At 38.3% G+C, this 21977-nt stretch overlaps 1 protein-coding gene across 4 annotated transcripts in view; it reads left to right on the top strand.

Moving 5' to 3' along the window:
• Positions 1–20795, top strand: part of st3gal3b (ST3 beta-galactoside alpha-2,3-sialyltransferase 3b) — a 64518-nt gene extending 43723 nt beyond the window's left edge. For all 4 annotated transcript variants that reach the window (XM_082172178.1, XM_082172181.1, XM_082172180.1 and 1 more), the window contains 3 exons: positions 8807–8953; positions 12803–12949; positions 18043–20795. In XM_082172178.1, the coding sequence (XP_082028304.1) occupies positions 8807–8953; positions 12803–12949; positions 18043–18132 (384 nt within the window). In that variant the 3' untranslated portion in view covers positions 18133–20795. The remainder of the gene's footprint in view (positions 1–8806; positions 8954–12802; positions 12950–18042) is intronic.
• Positions 20796–21977: the final 1182 nt, after the last annotated feature.

Raw genomic sequence — 21977 nt, 5'->3', positions numbered from 1 at the left:
CAAAAGTATGTCACTTATCAGACACTCCTTCAGGCTCCCGCTTTTGACATTTATTGAAGGTACTTTCCGTATGTCGGCGTGTTGCATAGCATTGCCAGTTGTATAATAGTTGCCCCGTTGTATCTTGTGGTTTAGTTTGAAGTAGCTTTATTTGTATGTAACTCCTGGAGTACACACTGTTGTGTGCATGACTATCTCTGTTGATGCCTGTGGAGAGCGTGCCTTTGTTTACTCACGAATCCTTAAGGAAAGGTGACTCATGGCACTTTTGCGAAATTTTAAAGGGATAGTTCACCCAAAACAATGTGTCATAATATAGTCATCCTGGGGAATTTAAAAACAATCCTGGACAGTCTTTTTAATATAAAGAGGACCAAAGTGAAAGAGGACCAAAAAGCAACAGAAGTACTACTCATAAAAAGTACTGATAAGGCTTGTTCACTATATTCAAAGTCTTCAAAGCCAATAGCATTGTGAGAAATGGACTGACATTTATTGCTGTTGCCTGAAATTGTTGGAATCTGCCCTACCTGGCGTTCATGAGCGAAATAACGATGACTTATTCATGAACGAGTCATTCTTTGCATTCTTTGCAATTAATCCGTTGATCCAATTCACAAAACTCCTCTAAATGAGTCATTCATTGATTTAACAGCCCCCTAGAAGGGAAGATCAGGGAATAATAGTGCATTCTTTTTGAAGCTTGAAACAGGCTCCATGAAACCTTTCATTATTTGTCACTTTTGATCATTGAGAGTCAGCACTTTTGATCTCTTTGTAGCTTGATTGCAAGTCAGCATTTTCAAGCCCTTTGTAGTGGTGTTTTTGTAAAAACGTATCTATTTTTAGTGTGATGCAGGTGTTGTCTCTCCATTTGACCTAATGGGGCAGCAAGCCTGGGGTTAACAAGGGGACATGTGGTTGTTTGCTTCTGAACATGCCAACAACCAGGCTTTCATCAGCCAAACAGTCACTTGTATGTCTCTGTATTACTTTTGAGGCAGTAAAAATGGTACCAGACCTTTAAACCAGTCCTTTGGTATGCTTAGGGTAGTGTCAGTCTCTGATGACATACCAATGGACCAACCACTGGCCATTTGCAGTTGAATTGCAGTTTGCAATTGACCATTTAATAATCACTGTCTCTAATCTGATTGGCTGACTTTTCGCAGTCTACCTGCAACTAAGTTGACTTTTCAACAAGCCATATGGAGGATGAAATATTATTGGAATGTATGAAATACACTGGTTTCCACTCGTACTGCCATAGTAACCATGGGGACAGACATGGACAACTGCGTTACGTCTAGCGGCACGCTCACGCTGTTGTTGTTTCATTCAAACATTATGGACCATGGCAAGCAGACTTTGGGACAAAAGGAGAACTAAAACAAGGATCAATCGGTGTGGCGTTTTCGAGAGCTTCGCGTCCATGACTAACTTCGACTTGACTGAGTCAAGCATCTTGCATGTACTTTATTAGACAGGTGAGCAAATGTACATAAAACGAATCAATGTTATATAGCTCAACATAATGAAATGTTAGAATATGATCAGTATGTTCTAATGTTGATCTAGCTTACTGCTAGTCTCATATAGCCAACAAACTAACGCATAGAATAACATTTTAACTTTCAACACACTCAAATGCAGTTTAGTGTGATAGTGTAGACCAAGTTAAACTGTGCTGCGTTACCTCACAAGTTTAATGCTTCAAATAAACTAACCTGTGTGAGTAGAAATTCTGCACTTGCGGGTAGTTCGGTAGAATTAAATTTCCTTATTCCTTTATATCCGTGGGACTCGCGAGTGGCGCTGATATCTGTCTCTTATTAGCAATCGCGCCCTGCTTCATACCACAGACATGTTAAAAACGTGATTGTTTTCACTCATCCATAAACATTATTAGATCCATCAGCATGACGACAAGTTCCATAATTCCTCTTATGCGTCATCAACCTACACCTTTGTTATTGTAAGAGGTTAGCGACCCCTAGTGGCAAAAAATATTACATATTGTAGCTTTAACTCTACAAACACAACTGTATATTTTGCTTTTCTTTCTGAAATGCAACCAGTGCTTAATGCTTTTTGATGAGCACAAACTGGGGCTATTTTTAGTCTTATTTAAGACAAGACCCATTCTTAAATGGCACATAACGATGAAATAAACTTTGATTGTTCCGTTTACATATCAGTTAGATGGTCTGACAGTAATGTGGATGCAACCTTATGCTTTGCTTATACTTTTTTGATTTTCCTTCTACTAACACGCTTTTTCCAAAGCCTGAGTGATGTCAGTTGACCCATTTGTCCTGTTTGCTTCCTTGAAGAGTGAAGATGCACACACTGGATGACCCAAGGGAGTCTGTAAAGCAGAAAGTCACGACTCTCAAGGCAAAGAAAGGTCAGAACAAGGACAAAGATGACAAAAAAAGAGCAAATAGCTGAGATTCTTGCTCACAAAAGGAGTGTCATCTGAGTATCCAATAGAGTTTGGATTCCTGACCCGGTCAAGAGCAACGGGATCTAGATTTCACGAACCTGACCTGCTGTGGATGAGTGCTCCACAAAATGTGCACATTTCTGCTGGGGCCCTCAGAGTAAACCTTCAGAGCTTTATATACAAACTGAAGTTCATATGAATCATGCAGAGCCTGGGGTGAAATGCTTTGCCAGTGCAGGTTTACACTTCTTATCAGGCTTCATCTCTGACTGTGGTGGTATAAATTTGCATGTTGATATGTCACGGCCTAGCTGCAGTTGCAAATTTGTCATCCGGCCTGATATGTTTATAGGCATTCAGAGCATGGCAACTAGAGCAGCAGGAACAACATCTGTCTGACAGCGTGCCTGAGCCTCTAGAAGACAGGCTTTGATTGCAGCTCAGTCGGCTAGAGCACACACCATAAAAAAGATCATTTCACTTTAACGGTGTACCTCCCAAGTTTATTGACCTTTTAAATATAACCCTAAAGATAAACAGGAAACTTTTTCAAAATAGCGTGTTTTCCTCTGCTTGAACCGTGTGCGTGCAGTATCTTGAGATACGGAGAGAAAGGATTGTGATTATTTGTAAGAGAACAGCTACATTTTTCATATTACAAAGGAACCCTTGGCTATTTTTATTCTCGTGAGCACCTGTGGGAATGGGCCATTGACAACCTGTTTGCCCCTCTGTGACCAGATTAGATTTCCTTGCGCATCATTTTTGAAAGGAAGTCTTGGTGCAGACGTTTCTCATCGAATCTGACTATGTCAAGTGTAAACCTGATCAAAGGTATACTTGAGGTTTTCCCCCCTTTTAAAGAAGCAAGCATTAAATTACACGGATTCAGTTTCTTATCCATTAGGAATGCAGGAAGTTTTCTGCATGGTAACTCTCCTTGCGACAGTTTTGCTGGTGAAAATATAAGTTGTGTACCTTCTATACAACATGATCTAGAGCACTTTCCATGCTGTGTTGTTAACTAAAAGTATTAAAAGTTGTTTTTGTTAATTGAAATAAATCTGACATAAAATATAAATATTAGATGATAACTTTTAAGTTGTACTAAACTCATTTGAATAAAACTTGAATAAAAATAAAAGTTACACTTTATTTTAAGAGTTACGGTTAGTGTTTTGGTTCAGGGTTAGTTACTTGTAATTATGCATAATGTACTCACTATAGTAATGTGTAATTACGTCACCTTAAAATAAAGTGTGACCAAAAATAAATATTAGCTTTAAAGGAGAACTCCGGTCAATTTTAACATTGAGCTCATTTTTTTGTAAATTTGGAGTGCTGTCAGTACAGAAAACAACGACAAAAATCGGTGTTGCCTACACTGTGTTATCCTCTTTTTAAAATTTGCACCCTGTTGACTTCAATGGGTATTTTTACCTGTATTTTCTTCCTGTTTTCGGTCGAAGTCCACAGTAGTCGATTGTCGAGTTCACGCGCATAGGTTTAGTATCTATGATCACGCGCGTGAACTCGACAATCGACTACTGTGGACTTCGACCGAAAACAGGAAGAAAATACAGGTATGTGCACTGGCTGAATTAACTGGATTTTTATTCATATCTTTCACATCTACTGCAGTCAGATTCACCGCGTTCACTCTGAAGGAATCACTCACAATGGCTGGGCACTTGTAATGACACATCAAGGATGTTAAGAGGCTAAAAGCAGATTTAAAACGTGCCCCATTGAAGTCAACAGGGTGCAAATTTTTAAAAGAGGATAACACGGTGTAGGCAACACCGATTTTTGTCGTTGTTCTCTGTACTGACAGCACTCCAAATTTACAAAAAAATGAGCTCAATGTTAAAATTGACCGGAGTTCTCCTTTAAAAATAAGGTTAAATAAGAAATTAAATAAAAACTCATAACAAAAACTTAAAGTAAATCTACAAATAAAAAGCAAATTTAAAATATTTGTAAATACTGTTAAAGTATTTAAATAATAATAAACTAACTCTTTCCATAGTGGTTGATGTTCAGTCTACATCTACTATTTTTTAAGGAAATTCATGAAATATCACAATATTTTAAATATCAGGGGAAAACTGATGTTTTTTGTCTGGCTATTTTCTTGTGGTTTTGACATTTCACTTTTTTAAAAACTGTATTGTAAATTGACCTGTGCTGCTGAAAAAGGGTTTTTCATTACACCCCAGCACTGCCTCCCCAAATTTGATTCCACCCAGCTGAGCCCTGAAAACGCCAGATTTATCTTCTCATTGTGCATTAACTTTTTGGCTTGCAGCTTCTTTATAATGAAGTTTGGCGTTTTTATTTGTTGCCTTTCCCCACTATCTACGTTTGCATAACACTAAAGAAATCAGAAGTGTTTACACTGATGTCAAAGGAGAACATATCGAATACCTGTCTCACTGCATTTCACACTTCATTGCAAATAACATCAACCACACCTGTACTCCATCCTGAAACTTAAGATCTTAAATGCAAATTTGTCAGCACTAAACGTCATTTTGTGTTTTGACAAACATTAAATGTAATTTCCATGATTCTGTTCAATCAGGAAAAATGTTTAAATGTCTCAAACTTTAAAAGAGTGCATGTACTGTATAAATTCCATGGCTCTTTAGAAACCAATCATGAGATCTACATTTGTATTATTTTGACAAGCTTTTTTTAGGTCAGTATGAAATGAAAATTCTGTTTTCTACATGGATGTCATTGATCGTTATTGTGAACATATCTTCCATGCATAGGTTTCTTTTTATTATTATTATTTCTTCTGACCTTGAAATTATTAATGAAAATGTCATATCGGTGAAATGACAGACCTTTCTCTGGTGACATATGCAGAACTTCTCTAATGGCTAGAACCAAGTCACTGTCCTTCATTTTTTTATTTTTTTTTTATTTTTTATTAGAATGTACGTCGCATATTCGGACGAAAAGATATCCAGCTTTGTCTTTCATCACGGCTTGTCATAAAAATACCAATAGGAAAACCTGATCTAGATTAGGCTTATTTTACATGTTAAATGCTGTAATTGAATTTCAGGCTCTGCACTCCTGGTTCGTCAATGCAAAATTATTTTAAAAAAATTGTTAACAGAAAATCCTCCACTAGTGTTCCTGGGAAGATTTTTCTCACCGCACATCTGCAGTCAGGAACAGGTTTTCCCAGCCACCGCTGAATGTTCACCCTGACCTCTCGTTTCCAGCGGCTGACGGAGAGAGAGGTCGGCGATGTGGCCTGTGATTTTTATGGAGTGATTTAACACTCGGCGGCCATGCTTGGAAGCTTGTTAAGGGCATGCTGGAGCTGCGTTCGGGAATTGAGAGGCCTCTCTCACCTGCTGCTTTATTAAATAGATCAGTTACAGGGGCCGTCCTGTTTGACGAGAGTGTGGCGGTTGTTAAAGTTCCTGCAGTGCAGACCACTTGTGGTTTTGAGGATTTGGAGAGGTGATCAATCAGGGTATCTCACTCACTTTTTCTTTCTCTGCACTCCTGGCTGCGATTCCCTGGAATGCCGATGAGAGGTCTGGAGTAAAGCCAGGCGGAACCAATGTAGATGATGTCAACAATGGAGCTATGTTTAGAATGACCTTGTCTAGCTTTGGTGGAATTGTAATGCAAACCAGAATCAGGCTGGTGCAGTCCTTTGAAAACAGTTGGCAATAAGAAAATCGAGACACGGCAAATTTTTCAAATTTTACATTTCATACATTCCACAATAATGGTGTCACGTCGTGTTGCAAGAAGACACACGATGAGGAAGATAAGGTATAAACACAGTCTTTAAAGGGATAGTTCACCCAAAAATTTAAATTAGCCGATGATTTACTCAACCTCAAGTCATCCTAGGTGTAAATGACTGTCTTCTTTCAGACGAATACAATCGGAGTTATATAAAAAAATGTCCTGGCTCTTCTAAGCTTTATAATGGCAGTGAATGGCTGTTTCTGTTTTGAAGTCCATTAAAGTGCATCTATCCATCATAAAAGTGCTCCACACGGCTCCGGGGGATTGATAAAGGCCTTCTGAAGTGAAGCGATGAGTTTGTATAAGAAAAATATCCTTTTTTTTTTTTTTATCAGTGAGGCACATTTACATTTATACACTTTATCCAAAATGTCTTTGCACTCAAGGTACTCTACAGTTCAAATGTTTGGGGTCTGTAAGATTTTTTTATGTTTTTGAGAAAATAATTAATTTAATCAATCATTATTTTTATCAAATACACAGTAAAAACAGTAAAATTGTGAAATAATATTACAATTTAAAATGACTCTTTGTCATTTTAATGTACTTTTAAAACGTATATGTATTCATTTCTTTCAAACAAAATAATCTTACTGACCCCTAACTTTTGAATGGTAATGTGCATATATTGATATATTTCCCATGATCTCTGCATTGTTATCCCCATGCTCTACTGTTTGAGCTACAGGAAACCTATTCCTGGTTTATAGAAAAGGCTTACACCATTCACTTCATTAATTACTACTATCTTTTATTTAACCTGTTTAACTAGTCTGGCTCTAGACTAACTCATGGGTTAGGCTTTTTCAGATGCTTTGATGAAATCCTACTGTGCACTTTGTATTTTTAGTTGATATTTTCCAGTACTGTTTCCAGCTGTACAGATACTGTATGAGTACAGAAATATAAATAGCATTACTTTTTTTGTTTTCTGTTTAGCACTACTTTTACTCATTATCGCTATAACTATTATAACATGTTGTGAAATCCATTTAGAGGGTTTTTTGTTTTGATTTGTTTTTGAAATTTAGCTGTGACAACGGCAGTCGTTTATTTGGCTAACCATTGTTCTTCAAGCCACTGTATGTCTAGTAAACATTTAGTGTTTTATTGTCCCACTGAACACAAGAGTGTTTGCCTGGCATGTTTTAAAACTGCTTATAAAAGTCACAGTCCTCAACACGCCTGGCTGAGAATATTAGTGCTGGCAGCCTTTAGTACTTGATATTTAATGAATATATGAATAGTGAATGAATAGACAAGCAGAACAATACAGTGTTCAGTGTTGTTTGAAAGGATTTATAGTAAGCTGTACCTAAGCTTCTGTAGACACTCAATAATTTTGATGAAAGATTGATCCTAGTTTTAATGTTATGTACCGTTGTACGAGGATTCAATTTTTTTCCATAGCATGTAGGTTATGTAAGTCACAAGAGTAACTCTTTCGAGACGAAACTATCTTACCATATTTATGAGATGCCTGATCTAGTGGAAGGAATGTCAAAGCTTAAAGAGACATCCTCACTTGTGCTAAGTGATTTTAAAAGAATCAATCAGGGACTTCCTGTTTTATTTCTTCTTCAAACATCCTATCACTCTTACACCAAACACTACCGGCGTCGGATGCCAGCACATTTCCCACGTGTTTGCTCATACTCTGTTTCGGATACTGTTACATTCTGGATGGAGGCATATTTCAGCTTGGCAAGATATGTCCAGTTTGTACTTTACTCTGGATGTCAGTGGTTACGTAGATATGCACCGGTTCTGAATTCATGATTGTATTGTTGTTGTCGAGTTTTTCCCCTGTTTACACCTGCTTGTGGTTTCATCATTCTCCAGAATTTCTGCTTCTGTTCAGCAAAACCGTACTGTTGACAGAAGAGATGATGTTTTCTTGCCATGGCTTGTTGTGGGCGCGGGGGCCTCCAAAACGGCTTCAAAGCCGTTCGTTCGGCTCAATAGCTGCTCCTATTGTTGGGCTATATCAAAGGCAGTCTGCTTATTTGAACAGGTGACTCCCATTAAGTCCGATGACCTGGCTGGCTGTTTGCCAGCAGTGCTGCCGTGGCTCCGCAGAGCTCGTCTAGTCAGAACTCTAATACCCGATGATCACAGTGCCAGGTCGCAGATTGAATAATTGCTGAGCTATGGCACTCTGCAGGTCTCCTGAGTAATTGTTATGGGAGAAGCTGGGGGCCGTTGCTCACCGAACGCTCGTGGAGGTCAGGATTTCATTTGTCCACTTCCTGTAGGCTCGCCCAACCTGGGCGGCTTGCTTCACTTTTAATGAAAACCGTCTACGCGTAAGCCATCAGTATGCAGTGATGGCACCTTATAGGCTTTGTGCCTGAACTCATGATTATGGAAGAGATGATTTCTTCACTTCTGCTGTAAGATGAAACAAAAATGTTCCATACATTTTTCATGATGCATTTGGTGATCAAACTTGGATGTGCTGTCTCATTTGACCATACCATAATCTCTCTCTCTCTCTCTCTCTCTCTCTCTCTCTCTCTCTCTCTCTCTCTCTCTCTCTCTCTCTCTCTCTCTGTTTTTTCTTCTTCTTTTCTTTAGCAGGGAACAGAGGGCTTCTGGAAGTCTGTAGCGCACTATGTGCCCCGGGATCCCTCTGAGATACGGATCCTCAACCCCTTCTTCATACAAGAGGCTTCCTTCCAGTTTATTGGCCTTCCACAGAACAATGGCCTCATGGGTAAAGGGGTAAGCAACATGCTCATTAAGTTTTGGTACTCTTCATAACATTGTTTACATTAAACACATTGAATGCAAGAGAATTTGACTGCTAAAACCAGTAGCTCTTCGAAAGGAACTGTTGGACTGCTCCAGTTTATTGAACCAAAATGGCAGGCATTGCCTTTAGTCAATCTTATGTTAATAGGGGTCACAGGAAGCCTTAGACACGTGTTTCCTCAATTAGCCTGTAATTATTATAAAGATCACCATAGGTCAAAGGCAGCTTAACTAATCCAATGGGTGGAGAGAGCTAATGCCATTTATTTTGCCCAAACCTGGACAAAGCAAATCTCAAGAAGGAGAATTTCAAAGGAGAAATTTCAAATCTCAAAATAATACGGCAGGCGTAAGTTGAGTTAGATAAAAAAAAAAATTTTTTAAAAAAAAGTATGAATCACAATTGAGGTAGCAAACTGAATGCAGATTTGCAGATTATCCTTATCCAATAATCATAAACAACTGGAATTCAATTTCATTGAAATTCAATGATTCAAAGAGGTGGGAACCTTGTAAAGTTGTGGTCAGAATTATTGCCACCCCTAGTAAATATGATCAAAGATTGCTGTAAAAATAAATCTGCATTGTTTATCCTTTTGATCTTTCATACAAAAAATTTACACATCCAACCTTTCACTGAAGCAAAAGTGGGGGGGAAAATCACATTATGAAATAATTTTTCTCTCTAAAAGACATTGGCCACAATTAGAATTTTTTACGAGTAAAATATCTCTGAAGTATATTCCATTAATTTTTTTAATTTTTTTTATTAGCACACCAGGGAGACTAGGAATATGAAATTGTCTAGATGGGACTTCTTGTTTCTCAGGAGTATAAATATTAGGAAACACAAAGCCCGTATTCCCTTAATCATCCATCACAATGAGTAAAACTAAAGAATATAGTTCTGATGTGCAGCAAAAGATTGTTGAGCTTCACAAAATAGAAAGTGGTAAGAAAAGTAAGAAAATAGCTAAAGCATTGAAAATCCCCATATTCATCAGGGCAATAATTAGAAAGTTCCAATCAACTAAAGATGTTACAAATCTGCCTGGAAGAGGACATGTGTCTATATCATCCTAATGCAATGTGAAGAGGAAAGTTAGATTGGCCAAAGACTCTCCAAGGATCGCAGCTGGATAATTCCAGAGATTAGTTGAGTCTTGGGGTCAGAAAGCCTTGAAAAAAACCCCAGCACCTACAGTACATCACATGTTGTTTGTGAGGGTTTCAAGAAAAATCCTCCTCGCTCATTCAAAAACAAATCCCAACATATTCAGTTCTCAGACATGACTGGAACTTCAAAAGGGACCTGGTTCTAAGGTCAGATGAAAATAAAAAAGAGCTTTTTGGTTGCAAACACACTAGAGTGGTTTGGTGCAAACAGAAAAAGTACCCCATGCCCACGGTTAAATATTCTGCTGGATCTTTAATGTTTTGGGCCTATTTTTTGCTGGAGGTCCTGGACATCTTGTTCAGATACATGGTATCATGGATTCTAGCAAATCAAGATCTGAAGAGAAGCGCCAACATGGAGCTGGGAATCTGAAGGATCTGGAGAGATTCTGTATGGAGGAATGGTCTCTGATCTTTTGTCATGTGTTCTCCAAACTCATCAGGCATTACAGGAGAAGACTCAGAGCTGTTATCTTGGCAAAATGAGGTTGCAAAAAGTATTTAATGAAAAGGTGCCAATAATTATGGCAAACGTGTTTTGGGGAAAAAGCATTTATTTCATAATGTGATTTACACCCACTTTCAATTCGTTTACTTCAATGAAAGTTTGGATTTTTTTTATTGTTTTGAATGAAAGAAGATAAAAAACAAAAATCTGAAGGATCTTTGATCATATTTACCAGGGGTGCCAATAATTCTGACCACAACTGTATATCATTTGGCATACTAAATTCTACAATAAAAATTTGTCATGAATGCTGTGACCACACTAGAACACCCCACCCCATTAGCAAACATATTTTATTGAGACCTGGGTGTTGGGTGTGCAGTAGCCCACGGGGAGGACTGGGAATCAGCACTGTCAAAAAAAGAAGTGTATGTGACATGCCTCAGATCTCAAACATGGGCTGTAACAACGAGTACTTGCCTACTAAGAGCTCATTAACAACACACTTTACTTTCAGTCCCAGGAAATTGGACTTGAGAAAGTAGATAAATGCCACTAGCATCATAGCTTGATGAAGCTCTCAGCCATCCCATCATGGCATGAGTACAGACAAGGGTCTGTGTGTGAGCTTGGCCACCTCCTGAAAACTCAAACCTGCTCTCAATGGTGGAACATGTGCAGTGCACATGGAGAAGAGCCCAGGCCCCTAAGGTTTATGTAGGTAGGGGGGCAGCGCAGAAGGGAAGCTGTCCCATACGGTACTGATCAAGGTGGGATACATTTTGACACAGCCTCCCCCTTGAGCACTCCAAACACCCACCTGCTTAAGGCTGCATATACTGACACGATCTTAATTGTGTGTGTGTGTGTGTGTGTGTGTGTGTGTGTGTGTGTGTGTGTGTGTGTGTGTGTGTGTGCACCAGACCCCAGGCCACTGTAAGCTAATGATTTAGAATGGTTGACTCCCCCAGGGAGATGAGGAAGTGAAGGTCTGCCTCCTGAAATTGCTGTGTCAGGGGTGGGGGTCTGTTTAAGCAAATTGTTAATCACACGCAGCTCAAGATGAGTTAACAACTGCAGACCAGAACTAAGCCAGAACTCCTTCTGGCACAATGCTATCTAAACCTTGAGGAAGAACTGGACCAGAGCAGACCATAGACAGCGATGTTAAATAGATTAAAATACAGCACAGCAAGCATAGTTATTATGCTTATCAACACACATGCCATATAAATGTCCAGTCAGTTTTCTAATTTTAATGCAGTAACCATTCTGATGGATTCAAATGATTTGTTAGACTGATATCTTCTGAGTCTTTTTAGCTGATTCATTCAAATAACCTGCTTTCATGGTTTTTATGTAACACTGTAAATTTGATAGCGATGGCAGAAATGTTAAAATAGTGCTTTATGTACGAAATAACGTACATCCAGCCGGTTGTTATCGCAGAATAAACCCTGATAGAGTGATCAGGACCCCGACACGAAGCGGAAAGGGGTCTTGCATTACCCTGAAAGGCTTTATTCTGCGATAACAACCGTCTGGATGTACATTATCCCGCTCATTATACGGCTACTTGCCACATAAGTAAATAATTAGACATTAAATATTGATATGAGGTGAAATATTTTATTAGCTCTTTAAACGCAAAGCTTCTTCGGATAGAGCAGTTGCTAGCAAGCGGCAAGTTCAAACTACACGGACATTTAAGGGATACGGTATACAGTCATACCACTTATTACGCAGTATATCACCACATACATATTTATGGTGATAAGAGAACTGTTTTAAAATCTTACCTGTTTGTTATCTTATAATCCATTACAGTGTACTTTTTTATTTTTTATTTTTTTTTATCAAAATGGCAGTAGCTGCGTTTGTATGAAACGAGAGAGCGAGTCTGCAATACAGGATGACATAATTAAATGACTGTACACAAAATATTTGAGATTACATTTTTTATCAGCATTTTTTTGCAACTTTCCTTGCAAGCATAAAGTGCAGTCCGCCGACTTCAGTAACCCGGATGAGCCTGTTTTATCTCATTACTATTCACAAAACAGGCACAAGTTATTGTATTGTAGTCAAGGACATTCGTATTATCTTCTTAGTATCATGCTTAGTACTTGATGGTGAAATTTAAAAATGCTGCTTTATTGTACGGTATCAATTTAAACTTGCGTTCTTTTCCATAGAACATTCCAACGTTGGGCACCGTCGCCATAACGATGGCTCTTCATAACTGCGATGAGGTCGCTGTGGCTGGATTTGGCTATGACATGAACACCCCTCATGCACCCTTGCACTACTACGAAACAGTCAAAATGTCTGCTATAAAAGAGGTAACAGTTTTATTTGTTTGTTTGTTAAATTGACAATGTCAAATTAACTTCTAAATTGAAACATTTCTTACAGTACTTTGGATTTGTTGTGGAGGTGTTTTAATGCATAGACACAACATTTTGTAAAGTGAAGTGTGAGCTCAGTTCTCAGACCATTGTTTGATCAATGTCTGTTTATCTGTTCACTTTATGGAAAATTACAATGATGTCATTAGCAGAATGTCCTGGGCTACTTGCTGTCCTTTTTTCTCATATCAGTCCATATGTAGATAACTTTGTTGTTATGTTTTGTAAATTCCTTTCTGCCCATATTTGCCATGGCTGTAAAAGCACGCTCATAAAACAGAGCTGTTAACGCACAGTTAGCTCCTGACTGCTCTGGCACCCATCCTTGTCAAATCACAGTCAGGTACCATTCATGCAGAACTCACTCACTTCCTGCTGCCTGTATGCTGTCAGTTTAAGACTTGTGTGCTATGTAATGTCAACTGAAACAAATGGGGTTTAAGCTGTTGGCCTTGTATAGCTAGTAGCTCACACATACTGTAACAGTGTAGAGTATTTGTCTATAGCCCCTTTCACACAGCGCTTTGAACCCGGGAAATTGCCGGCAAATTGCCAGAGCGCCTTCTGTGTGAACGCAAACTCGACCCGGGATTTATGCCGGGATCGATGCCGTGTTGGGGACCTAGTAACATTGCCGTGTTCAGTCCCGGAACGCGCGCTGTGTGAACAAAAGCCGTAATAATGCCGTGTCATAGTGATGACGCTGAAGCCGGGATCGTTCGCCAGCTGTGAAACGGTACGTAAAGCGCAATTTTATGATCGAATCAGAGAAAAAAATGCACAAGCGTGGTTTGCTGCTGAGACATTACAAGTCACATCGATGTCACGTGTCTTTATGGCATTTTTACGGGTTGTGTGTGAACGCACTCTCTCATTCCGGAAAATCACTGGCAGTGTGAATGAACCAAAATCAAACGAACCTGGGTCAAATCCCGGGTCACTTTATCCGTGTATTTTCCGGAATCTCTGTGTGAAAGGGGCTTATGTAGGTTTGACAGGAGTCTTCATCCCTGCTGTGATGTAAGGGATTCATTACTACAGTACTCTATGACTATGGCTTTCAGTGGTAAATGTCAGGATTACAGTAAAAGGTTTCACCAGTTTGTTGGGGAAAATGTGAAATTTACATTAATGCACTTCAAAAACCTGTGAGGAAATGACTTATAACCTATATAATGTCTCTCTGAGTAGTTTAATCTGTACATATATATTATGAAAAATTATATACATTACCATTAAAAACAAGTTTAGGGTCTTTTTTTTTTTTATGAATACTTGTATTCAGCAAGGACACATTAAATTGATCAAAAGTGACAGTAAAGTCATAATTAGATTTCTATTTCAAATAAATGCTGTTCTTTTAAACTTTATATTCATCAAAGAATCCTGCAAGAAATCATGGTTTCCACAAAAATGTTAAGCTCAAAACTGCTTACAACATTGATAATAATGATAAATGTTTCTTGAGCAGCAAATGAGCATATAATTTGATTTCTGAAGGATCATATGACACTGAAGACTGGAGTAATGATGCTGAAAATTCAGCTTTGATCACAGGAATAAATTACATATTACAATTTAAAATAGAAAACCGTTATTTTAAATTTAAATATTTCACAATATTACTGTTTTTACTGTATTTTTGATACATCATCATTGATGAACATAAAGCCTCGTTCAGACTGTCAGACCAAATCCGATTTTTGTGCATAGGAAGTGTGAACGGCAAATAATCACATGAAATGCGATTGTTACAAATCCGTTTTGAGCTACATTCATGTGGTTTGAAATCATATTAAAATCGCATTTATATGACTTTCTCACAGCACTTAAAACAAACGTCAGACGTTGTTAAAGAAAATATGCTGAAAGTCTCTGCAGAAACAAGGTTGTGTTGTTGCAAAGTGTCGGACGAGCAGAATTCACAATGTAACAGAGACATGCATTTTGACCGCATGGAATAAAGCCACGCATACCAGCTTCCTACGGTTCTGCCGGAGTAGTCCAGCACGACGGCTTCTCATTGTCGTGTCGTAAGACAACGTCTGAATTGCAAACTCCTCCATGTTGTGGTTGTTGTTGTTGTTGTTTTTGTAGTTTTTTGGCGTATAACTACCAACGCAACGTCATTGCCATAGAAACCAATGCAAATTTTCCAGAAAACGAAAGAGTGGCATAGGAAACATAAATCGGATCTGAACAGTTGCGTTACACAAATGTGGACAGTCAATAATTTTAGATCATATTCTAATCGGATACACAAATAATCTTTGGATTTGGACTGACAGTGTGAACGTAGGCTAAGAGACTTATTTCAATAACTTAAAGAAATCCTACCGACCCCAGATGCTGAGAGCTGTTTCTTTAAGTATTGAGGCATAAGGAAGAGATTGTTTCAGATTCTCTCTCCCTAAGGCATTTCAGCCTGAGGAGACTCTTAACCCAGCATTCATTTTGGCCTGTGCCCTTTTCTCTCTTTCGGAGAGTGAAACTTTACTCCTGGATCTGCTGGGTTTTTTGTGAATGTGATCCGTCACAAGGGCTGAGCAGTCAGAGACTCTGACGAGAGGTTTTTGGCCTGATATAACGGCCCCAGCAGGCCCAGAACCTCCTGTCAGGGGCAGTGAGGTCGCAACCGTTCGGACCGAGAGCCTCTCACAGGAACCCAAAGCTCTGGTTTCATCCAGCATTGCCAGGACAGTGGATCCTCTGCTGTGGCATTCTGCATCTGAAAATCACATTAAATATCAATAGGATATTAAAGGAAAACCAGAGAGGATGGTTTTTACAGGAGTCAATACAGCTCCAGTTCTCTGATCCCAGACCACACTCAGTCCCTCTCCTGTGACTCAGAGCTCTGTTATTGTTGTAATAAAAGATAGTAGTGGATGTGAAGTGCTGTGGAACTAAGAATTAATCTAACTTTTTATCATGATTGATACTGACCTTCGCTAACCTGCAAATCTGTGAAAAAAACAATACTGATCAACACTTGGCAAATGTCTTTTCAGTAACACTGTAGTTTAGGGTCCAAATCTCACTATTAATTAATTGCTTATTAGCATACATATTACTAGGATATGTTATTAGTATTTATAAAGCACATATTGATGCATTATTCCTATTAAAGGTGCAGTATTTTACTTCTCCAAGTCCTTGCTGAACATTGTTGATATTTGAAATCAACACAAACAAACACACCCCTCTCTTTATTGCTCCGCCTCCAAAGCTCACCCTCCAATCCTAACTGCCCTGCTCCGACTCTGTGATCGCTGGCATGCGAGGCGGATGCACTAACAAGGATGCTAAACAGTAAACACTGCATTCTCTAGCAGTCATCAGCCTGCACTACTCTCACTAGCTGGCCTCCGTTATGCAAGAGTGGATGTCTATTTATCGTAGCAGAAGCGCAACAAAATAATGCGTCACGAAAAATAAAGTGAAGATGATGAACGAACGACACGGAAGCACAAAAAATGAACATGCATACACAAGAGTAAATGCAAACAAGAATTTGTTGTTAATTGCAACAGCCTGTCCTGTTTTCAGGCCTTCCCGCTCAGCTCTCTTTCTGATATTAACACAGGTCCTAAAGCTCTTTCCTGATCATAACCCTTCATTTTCCAGTTTTTGTAACGTCTCTCAGCCATCTCTTTTTCTACTGTTTTTCTTCAAATCTCCCTCTTGCTTGTTCTCTCTCCTCCACCGCCATACGCCCCCTAATGCTGAATGGCTACACGTTTGTTGTTGTGACGGTCCGACCAACTTTCCAACGGCGTTTTTCAAATATCGCTTACCCCACCTTTACTTAATAATTAGTAGTTTGAGGCAGTAGTTAATAGTGAGAATTGGATCCTAATCTATAGTGTGACAGTCTTTAATACAAGTCTCTAATACAAGTCTATGGAGGATCTACATGTTTGGATTTAAATGCAAATTTACAGCAATTGCCCAAAGACACAATAAAATGTTTTGGGGCCAGTAATAATAGTGACACAAGATACCCCAAGAGGATACAGGCCATATTGTTTTTTTATTTAAATTTGTTTTTTTTTATCTTTATTCCACCGCATGAACTTCTCAAGATTTATTTAAACTATGCGTCACCCTCAGCAAGGTCAATTCTGAATGATTTCAGGTTATTGTTTTGTGGATTTAGTTCACAGTGTTATAGTGAATGTGTTGTAAAAACATTTGGAACAGTTCAGTTCACTAATGTAAGCAGCTGCAATTACTTTCAAATTAGGCTTTTCTCTTGTCACCTGATTCCCAGTTTCTGCTATTTTAATTACATTCCTGCATAATAATAATAAATAAACAAATGGCAACAATGTTTTATGATGTCACAATTTCTACCTGGCCATATAAGAATAATATCCAATCAATTCTACCACTTTAGGAGCACATTCAACACACTATCAATGCCATTTTTTACATTTTGGCAAATTGGTGGTTAACTTGTACAATCTAATTTATACGTTTTTCACCTACGCCCCTTTGACGGTAAGGTTTAGGGGTCAACCTTCATGCTTGCATGTTTTTTTTTAAATGAAAATCTGAACATTTTGTACAAATTCATTCTAAAATGAAAAATTTATAAAACACTTGTTTTCTCATGAAATTGGAATGGCGCATTTTACTGAAATAAGAAGGGGGTGGGGCTTAGCCAAAAAAATCAGTTGACAAACAAGAAAAAACTATGATGATTTAACAGGTTCATGTCATCCTCATCCATTATTTATCCAATCAGTCACAGACACGATATTCATAAGTGATCATGTCTGAAATGTCATGTTACAAGAGAAGTGAAGTGTGATTGGTTGTTTATGATGTGTTATGCCCCTTCATATTTGAATGGATGCTTCGCGACCAATTTAAGTTGCTGTATTCACCAAATTGAATGCTAATAGTTCAAATCTTGCTTCCAAGACTAACATGCTTGGTATAATGAGAATAAAAGGGCAGACTGTCCTATCAAGAGTCACATTCAGTAAGAAATGACACTCTGCTGTTTGTTTCCCCCACAGTCATGGACTCACAACATCTCAAAGGAAAAGGAGTTTCTTCGCAAGTTGGTGAGGGCCAACATCATCACAGACTTAACCAATGGGATTTGAACCTCCCAAGGTGGGTGCCTTTCTTGGAGGACTTGAAAGCGCAAAGTCCTGGGAAACCCTGGACCAGACAACACTGAAGAGCGTAATTTCATATGTGGGAGCGATTGCTCAGTTAAGATGCACACGTGCCTTCTTACCGACAGGCTTCCTCTGAGCGGAACGTTGAAGGGTTCTTCAATATCTCAGAAGTCAATCCTTGTTGGAGTACAGATAGAAGCTAACAGAGACTTCGAGGGGACCAACACAATGTGCTTGAGGAGCGAGTCGCAACATTAACTGATTGTGCCAAATGTACCTCTAACGGAGGAGACGCCCCTCCTCTCCTGCCTGAATGTATTAACGGTGTAAATATCAAAGATTTTTTTACAGTTTATTTCAATGCTACGGCCCCTGCCTTCACACGTGATTCTCCGTCCAGGGCACTCCTGCGTATCCTGCCACAGTGTGTGGAAGGGCAGAGGCAGGTCTTTGATTCAGCCCAGGAGCACAGGAGGCTCTTTATCTCCTGAATGTGAGCGTATTATGTTACAGCTTCTTTTGTTGAGGAAAGGAGCTCAATATCTAAGTTATTTATTTTGGTGAATAGATGAAGGCTTCTTTTTTTCTTCTTTTTTTTTTAAGGTACATTTACTAAATGACTTCTGTTATAAATACACACTACAGTTTACTTGAAGTGGGAGACTGGGTACCTATTAGGGATGCACAGATACTATATTTTTCCAGTTTAATTACAAAACCTGAATTGGAATTCCAGATCGGCCTGTACCTCACTAGCTTCATAAAAACACAACTTCAATATAACAACTACATATTCTATGCTACTGTTCAAAAGTTTGGGGTCTGTACGAAAAAAAAAAATTCAGCAAGGATGCATGATATTGATCAAAAGAAGCAGTGAAGACTAAGCTACATTGTTCATTCTATTTCAAATAAATGCTGTTTCTTTTAAACAGTATTTCACAATATTACTGTTTTTACTGTATTTTTGATCAAATCAATGCAGATTTGTTGAGCATAAGAGACTTCTTTTAAAAACATTAAATATTACTGACTCCAAACATCTAACTGTTAGTGCTCTAATCTAACAAACACCCAGTAGCAAAATGTTGTCCTTTTAAACAAAAACACAGACCTCTACAGATTATGCATGAAAACGGGAACATTAGGACATCTCGGACAGAGTTGGATAATGGGTAATGACATCTGACTGTTTTCATGAACTTAAATTTAATGACTTAAATATCCATCTGTTACTTACATAAAGCTATTGAATGGCTTTAAAGGACCTTGGAATATATTGCCGGAAAACTCGCATTAAATAGTTTTTGTCCAAACGGTAACAACCATGGGTAGCGCACAATATCGGATTTGGATCGATATCTGAAATGACAAAAACTGTCTGTATCTTTGCAGATACAATCCAGGGGTGCGTTTCCCAAAAGCATCGTTAGCCAACTATGGTCGAAAGTTCCGTCGTTATCAGTATAGTTCAACAAGTCGGTGTTTCCCGAAACAATAGTTCCATCGAACATTCGCAAACAGCATCGCAAATTTGAGTGGTTGGTACGACAGCTCTCAACCTGTGGTTAGAAGCATAGTTTCATGTTTGCATTACATGTGGACTTAATACATCATTTTTTTTTTGCCAAATAAGCAAGCTGACATTCATTACAATCTATATATTTTATTTAGAATACATACAAATGTCATTTACGTCTTTTAGTTTGTGTGTGCGCATCTGGTACGTAAGAACGAGCCTATGATTGAATCTGGAAATAAAGCTAAATAACTGAGAAAAATAAGAGATAGTCCTCAGATGACATGTCTGTAATTTATAGCAAAATATCTAGCTTTAATTCTCAAACAGATTCATTAAAATGAGTTATTACTCCACCTGCGTGACTTCATTAACCAACGTGATTGAACTACCAATTTGCGACAGTACGGTTTCGGGAAACAGTCATGACTAGCTAGTTGATTTCTTCAACGATGCATTGTACTATGGTAGTTAAGCAGCGAGTTACGTCGTTCTATGGGAAACACACCCCAGATCGGTGCATCCCTAGTTCAGAGAGACCTCAAAATCACCTGACGTCATGGTACACTGCCATCCTGAATTCAGACCAGTACACCAAGAAGAACCATTTTCTTTTTTAAGTACATTTCAAGATTAGAAAGGTTACAGATATATACAAAAGAGGATGAGTTTGTTTTGTACTTTTTTCGTGGTACGGGAGTACAATTTTGGTACCATTTTAAGGAATACTGTTTCAGTGCTTTATAGTTTTATGTTTTGAGATGTGAGCTTTCAGAGCAAGTACTGGAAACATAGCATTGCACTAGCCATCAGAGTTCATCATGTTACACTACACATTAGTAGTGTACTCAATTCACTACTCACAATTCATCAAGATCCTACGACTGGAAGGAGTCATCATGTCAACCTCCTGACTGAAAGACATTTTAAAGAGTTCTTTGCCCTTGTAGATTGGTGCATTTACACTGTGCAGTCTGCCACCAATCAGCGTTATAATGATGATCATTTGGAGTTAGAAGGAAATACTAAAGTGTTATTGTTTCTTTTATATATATATATATAATATAAATATATCTTCAAGTTGTAATAAAATTAATGTGTTGGGCAGTTTTGGCCCTAAATTGAATTTTGGCCCTGTGTGTGTCATCTTTATCTTTCTCTACTCTTTTCAAAGACAGTGCACAAATGCACATTATATTTGAATCACAAATTGAAGGTAAGTGGCTCATCCGGAAAAGGTTGATATTTTCAAACTTGTGCAAGTCAAATCTAGGAGTATCACCCAGATTTGGTTTGTCTTACAAATAACATTATCATAAACCAAAAACAACCCATTGCATTTCTCTTTCAAAGCCTGTTTCAAAGTTGAACCTTTATCCAATATAGCAAGTATCATCACAACACAACATTATTCAACACTAAAATTGCCCGTAGGTGGAAGTGTGAGAGTATGTTATCCCTGTGATGAACTGGCCATCCGGTACACTAGACGCTGGGATAGGCTCCAGCATCCACATGTCCCTATATCAGTGGTGTCAAATTCACTGTCCTGCAGAGTTTAGGTGCGTTCACACCATGTCGTGGTTACCGCAATTACGTTATTTCCCTTTTAAAAAGCGTTCGTGTCCTCATAGAGCTCGTAATTAGAGCTTGTAAGAGTGGTTTTCTGAGAGCTCCTAATTGTACCACGTGATTGCTGCAGATTCATTTAATGCACAATTCCCAGTCTGAGGACATGAACAGCTCCAAATATAACGTCACGTGTTGTCATCTCGAGAAATTACGCGTAATTACGACATTTAGCTCCAACCCTAATTAAACCCACCTGAACCAGCTAATCAAGGTCATCAGGATTACTTTGGAGCTACACTCTGGGACAGTCACAGTGGCCCTCCAGGAGCGGAGTTTGACGCTACATCATACCAGCGGTTTGGAAAATGGATGGATGACATTCACAGTTAATATTTTTTAATTTGTGCCAAGGGGGGGAAAACTGATAAACTGATTTGTTTTTTTAAAATAAATTTTATAACAGGTTAAAAAAAAAAGAGAGACTAAAAAAACTACATAGTTGGTCATTTACACCAGCGTTCAAACTATCAGTTAAAGGTTGTTTTTCTTAGAAATACATTAAATTAAAACAAAAGTGTCAGTAAAGACATTTATAATGTTACAAAAGATTTCTATTTCAAATAAATGTTGTTTTGAACTTTCATTCATCCAAGAATCCTGGAAATAATATATATCATGGATTCCACAACCGTATTAAGCTGAACAACTGTTTTTAGCATTGATAATAAGAAAAATA

The sequence above is a fragment of the Leuciscus leuciscus genome (assembly GCF_965113295.1).
Source record: "Leuciscus leuciscus genome assembly, chromosome: 6".
Taxonomy (NCBI): Eukaryota; Metazoa; Chordata; class Actinopteri; order Cypriniformes; family Leuciscidae; genus Leuciscus; species Leuciscus leuciscus.
The sequence above is the reverse complement of the archived record's forward strand: the minus strand, read 5'-3'. Positions and strand labels throughout refer to the sequence as shown.